At 34.1% G+C, this 6,000-nt stretch overlaps 1 protein-coding gene across 1 annotated transcript in view; it reads right to left on the bottom strand.

Moving 5' to 3' along the window:
• Positions 1-337: 337 nt before the first annotated feature.
• Positions 338-6,000, bottom strand: part of LOC149533985 (MADS-box transcription factor 22-like) — a 90,312-nt gene continuing 84,649 nt past the window's right edge. Inside the window, exons 4-6 of the mRNA XM_089805950.1 lie at positions 899-940; positions 645-817; positions 338-561 (exon numbers count right to left, since the gene is read on the bottom strand). Of these exons, the coding sequence (XP_089662076.1) occupies positions 549-561; positions 645-817; positions 899-940 (228 nt within the window). The 3' untranslated portion in view covers positions 338-548. The remainder of the gene's footprint in view (positions 562-644; positions 818-898; positions 941-6,000) is intronic.

The following is a 6,000-nucleotide window of genomic DNA, read 5'->3' as shown; positions in this document are numbered from 1 at the left end:
ATTCATACTCGAGAACAGCAATCATAGCTTAAATCACATGTTCATATATAATTACACTGGATTCCAACCCCAGCACAGTCCGACAGAAGTCCGACGCAATTTAGTAATAGCAGTGTCCAGAGACAACATAATGAAAATAGCACCAAAAGAGATAGGACAGCATTTGAAACATACTGAAATAAAAGACACAGTCCAAGCATCTGCCATTTGTTCCAGAGAACAATCACATTCGTAATGAGAGCCCATTTATATGAAAATTTTGCTCTGTACGAATGAATATGAAATCAGATATATGAGAATCTTTGCCACGGAAATACCGTATCCTTATTTTATCATATGATAAAATCAGAATTAAAATTAAAGATTTAAGTATATTATAGTTTTAATATTTGTGGCAAATTATGTTACCATTCATCTTCGAAAACAGGTATATAAAAACGATTGAATCAGCTTCATAACCAGTTATCAATCAACAAGAGATATGATTGAATCAGAAGCGTTACTAACGAGTGTATGCCGTGTTTCGTGAGGGAATACCAAACCAGGCATCAGATGGACAACCTGTGTTGTAATTATCTTATCAACATTTCAATAATGGCCAATGATTCCTATCAAACAGAATATTAAACGTGTAAATAGCTTACCCCAATTGTAATGAAGTGTCTGAAGCCTCATTGTGTTGAATAATGCTTGTTTTGTGTTGTGTATATATACTTTCAGAAGTCTGAGGATGATCAGGAGTTTTCGAAGGCTCAATCAACAAGAATTCCACTGCAGTATTATTCTCCGAATTGGAGCGCTCTTTCAACTGTTGAACCTGTACACTGTCTTTCGTTATAATCAACCAGAAGAACCAAACCACAACGAAATATAGACGCCAATTCGAGAAAAAAGATACCTTCAGGTGAAGTCCCGCATTCTTCTCCTCAATATGGTTTCCCTGGTTCCATTAATTACAATTGAGCCAAGAAAAATGAGTTTGACTCAAAAACTATACGGTTAATTTCTGATAGCAATATCACAAATGCTATATGAGCTGTGTTTAGATACTTCATGGTGAAAGAGTCTTTAGTAGACAATGAAGTGGAAGATATGATGACAAACATGTGCAATCATTTTAGGCTTCTCTTGTACTGAGATCTACTTATGACTTTTTCAGTGGGTGTTTAATCTTGTGTAAGGTGTTATTTGATATTTTTAGTTGGCTAAGATGGTTTAGAAGACTCATGTGTTACTTTTGGGAAAGATTTTTGGTGTTTGGTGTGTCTTCCAAGAAACTTAGAAACAATGTAAAATTATAAGGAGACATCCAATTAACTTTGTTTACCATTATTTATCATTTGAGTCAATCAAATACAATTAATTTTTGTATGACAATATTTGAAAAGACAATATGTTAATGACTTGTCTTAATTATTCCAAATAATTTTTTTTTTAAACATTAAAAAAATTAAATAGCAAAACATTTTCAATATGAACATATATAATAAGGACATTGTAACTAATTTAATGAAAATGTCCTTTCTCAAATGCAGTTTTTACTTAAAAATTTGGATGCATTTGAAAGGGTCATTTGACATTATGCTGAAGAATCCCTTGGAATTTTGACCAGTGTTTGCGAACTTAGATGTCTCAGGTTGTGTAAAGGAGAAGTTTGGAAGAACGGGGAACTGAGCGCATTCTCATTTCTCGGGTATGTTTGGTTTGCAAATAGATATTAAATTTTACAGGCAATACATAAATTTTGTATGCAGTGCGTGCCAGTGCCAAAAAAGAAGTAAATTTAACATTGAAGTGTGATAGAGTGCACTAAAGATTAAATTTTACAGTGCTGTGCGTGACGGTGAGAATAAAAATAAAATATAATTGTTATTAAATAGCCAAGTCTGAAAACCAACTGATTATAAAAAGATTTCCATGATGATGAGCCTCCCAAAAGATGCCGTAGAGGTTAATAGGAGTCGATTAAACTCTTTGTTAGAGATTTCCATGACAAGTTAAAAGTCGATCGAACTCTTTGCTGGGTATAAAAAAGTTTCTATACAGTGATTGTTCATCTAATGGCAAATTATAAATGTTAAAAGGTGATTAGAGCTCTTTTCTGGAAGGAGTTTTGAGGGACAGGTGTGTTGTTTTCATGACGATCAGAAATTATTTCTGTGTATTGTTCTTACTGAAGAAATTAAATAGAATTTTATTAGGTTCTATTTCTTGTTGTAAAATATTGTCAATTTGAAACTCCCGATGACAGAACAGCGAGCTGAGGTCGATTGCATTGCAAATCGGAAATACAAGACTTCATTAGCTAAACTAATAAGCACATGAAGATAACTTCGAATGATGTTTATGCAAACTGTTTGACATAATGTGGAGTTAATGGAAGTGAAAAAAAAATGGTAATAAACAAGGCTGTCTACTACAAAATACGCATGAATTCCTAAACGAAACAAATACAAAGCACTGGTTTAAAGTGTGACCGATATAGAAACTATAAGAATCATATGCCTCAAAAACCAAAAGATAATGTCCGTGTTTAGGGAGATTTGAAGCACCGAATATGAGCCATTAGCAATGTCAAGTGACAGTCTCATGAGATGCCCACAAAAGGGCGGGTGGCTACAATGAAGGAACGAATTATCGACAAGGGATTGAAGGATAAAAAATACCTAACGTTTACATGCCTTCTACAGAGACCTAGCCAGAAAAAGAAAGTGAGAATAGTAATAAATGTTAATGTACAGCATACTTAATAATTTAGGTCATATCATAATATGGCAGTGAGCATGTCCAAACCCTTAACAGTTGGAAGCAAGAAAGTGGACAGTCATAATGTCTTTGATGGACAACAAGGAATAGGAGTACATCTACTAAAATTTAGCATGCATGAGCTTTGTTATCTTTTGAGAGTGCCACAACAACCTCCAAAAGGGCAGCAGTGAGAGTCCATAAAATATTGGCAAGGGCAGCCAATCGAAATTGCATGATAAAACTTTGTATGAAGTGGAAATGAGGAGACATTCATGAGTAAAGTGCTTAATCACCTTTAATATGAAAGAGTAGAGTAGACCACCATGGTTAAAAAAAGGCTAAGGATCTTAGAAGGATATTATGGAAAAGAAAGTTTCATGACAGAGGTAAATAGTAGAAGATAAACAAAGTTTTTGTTCATAAATATATTTTGGGGAGCATAAAAGTCATGAAGATTGTTAAAAGGAACATCTTTCCTAATCCCTTCTTAACGTAGATTCTCGATGGCAAGGACTATAGTGATGGGGAAAGAATGAAAAAAGTCTTAGATATCAAGAGAGACAAGTAGAAGTGGAAGTTTGAGAAAGGAAAAAGGCCCGATACTTTGTCATGAAAGTATGATAGTTATCATTAAGTATAAATATTGCGCGAGTGGATTCTATCAAGAGACTGTGAGAATATAGTGATATGATTGGCCCAAAAAGACAACTTGAATAGAAGAGTGCCATATCCATAGTTAACCTATGACAGATCTATGCCTGCGTTGACAAACATAGTTAAAGGATGATAGGGATCTTGAGAAACAAAAGAGATTTCCTCGGAAAACTGAATGAGGCACAATGAAGATAGTATAATATGGTATCTTGGAAATAATAGAATCCTTAGGAGGGTTAAAGCTGATAGAAAGGATAATGAAAGCTAAGGATATGGTTAACTTTACAAGGTTGATATGATGATAGATCTAATAAGGGAATCCATGATAGGAAGCCAGCGTAGCAGTCAATGACGAAGATGCCAAGATGAAAGATGACAGTTTTTAGTAAGAAGTTAGATCAGTGACTTGAGGATGCATCTTGAGAATGGATGGCTTAAACATCATATGCTAAGGCTTGATTCATAAGTTAAAAGTGTTAAATAGTCAAAGTTGACTTATTTTTCCAAGCTTAATTTCTTCCTTAGTGTGTGATATTTAAGGGTGGCCTCCTGAGAGGCATGAGGGCAACAATGAGACAAAATAGAATAGTCTCTAATAAAAAAAATACATCATAGCCTTATAGATCATAAAAACATTAATACAAGTCGTAACAAGTTGCAATTAAAGAGCCAGTAAGAGCTCCTTGGCCCCTTTAGGGAGTCCAAACTCTTTCAAGGTGCCTACGACATGTCTTATAAAGGTGGAAGGTAGATTTTGTCAGTTTGGATGACTAATGAACAGGTGCACACTTATAGGACCTAGTTGAATGAGTTGGAAGACACAGAAAGGATATAGGGTAGTTTGAGGCCATTCACAAGCTCAAGGATCTCATTAATAGGGTCTTCACAAAGAAAAGTCACGGTCCAGGTCTTCAACATTCTTTGTGTAATAGTCAAAGAGATCAAAGAAGCAAGAGTAGCAGTTGGGCGCCCAATAGTGCTCACTAGGTCAATAGAACAAACATGAAGTGTCTTTTAATCAACTTTTAAAATGCTATATTTTTAAATTTGATTTAATCAAAAAAATAATAAACTTAAAGTATAAGAACATAACAAATTAAAAGTAAAAACATTAAAGAATAAAATTAAAATATGTTATAATTAAGATTTAGTTAAGTTAATGAGGGGTAAAAATGCATGAAATGAGAAGTTGAGTCTCAAACATTAGATTAAAAGAGAAAATAGAAATTAATTTGAAAGGGGGGAAAGGATGAAAGAGAAAAAGAAAGGTGCGATTCAATAAATAATTAATGGAAGAGATAAGGGAATAAGAAGAAAACAAGAAACTCCTTCAAAAGCTAAATTTATTAAAGGTTTCGACTCTTTCAAAGGGTAGCAATTATGAAGGGTAGTGACTCTTTTAGAAAGGTTGTAATTATAAAGAGTAGAAATTGTGAAGGCTAATGTTTATTTCAAAGTGTGGTGATTGTGAAAGGTTGTTACCATTCAAATGGAAGACATGATGAAGATGTGTGACTCTCCTAAACATTGGAAGATATAAAGGGGAGACAATATCATTCAAGTGAGATTAGTACAGGAAGTGATATATTATTTTCAAAGGTAGCAACAAAAATTTAAGGTAAAGGAAAAGATTAGGGTTTTGGGTTTAGAGAAAACTACAGATGGGAGGAGTCCTTCTGGGTCCTATTTAACGAAGGTCAAGTGTAAATACTCTTGCTTGAAAAAGATCAAACAAATGTCTGAGTTAGTCCCCATATCCCTTGTCCATTCTCCAAAGTGCAAGAAGAATGACATGGAACATGGGTATCCATGTTGAGATTACCATTGAGATGGGAAAAGACACCCCTATCGAGAAGGGTTCCTTTGTTTTAGAAATCCTGAACATTGGCAAGTATATTATGAATTTAACAAAGAGCCATAATGTTGCTCTTTCATGCTAATGTAGTCAAGGAAAGATAATACCCAAATGAGATGTTTAAACTTGTAGCTAGATTAAACCACAATAGAAATGCTCAAAAAAGATAACAATCAATGAATACCAAAGGAAGAAATTTCACTAGATTATCATCAAGTTAGCTTGCAAATGCATATATTACATCACCATTGTCAATATGCAATTACAACTAGACATTTTTCATCCTAAATTATGAAACCCCAAACAAATACTAGTTATCCCACTTGTGTCTACCAAATCTCTTCCTATCCTTCTATCTACTAATAACCTAGCACCCTTGCCATCTAACACTACTCAAACAAGGACCACTAGCATGCACATACATATAAGATTACTAGACACAAGTTGTCTGATCTGATCAGTAATTTCCAAGACAAAGGAAATGTATTACAAATAGATAGGTCAAGACCAAAATCCATTAGAACAACCCCAAACAAGTACATTTTGTCATGCAAATATACAAGAGGGTTGTTGAAATGTATTACAACATAGAACAATGCACCATTGGCATCCCATGTCATGAATCTTTTATCACAAGCGGTAACTTGCCATCATGACCATTAGAAGAGGAAAGTTGGTATAGGAAACATTATAACAACATGCAAAGATATACATAGGATCTCCAAGATGTCTAGACCACACCA

The sequence above is a fragment of the Cupressus sempervirens genome, chromosome 10 (assembly GCF_028749045.1).
Source record: "Cupressus sempervirens isolate cs-2001-9-10 chromosome 10, ASM2874904v1, whole genome shotgun sequence".
In the NCBI taxonomy this organism is placed as follows: Eukaryota; Viridiplantae; Streptophyta; class Pinopsida; order Cupressales; family Cupressaceae; genus Cupressus; species Cupressus sempervirens.
Note: the sequence above shows the minus strand (reverse complement) of the source record. Positions and strands in the feature narration are given on the sequence as shown.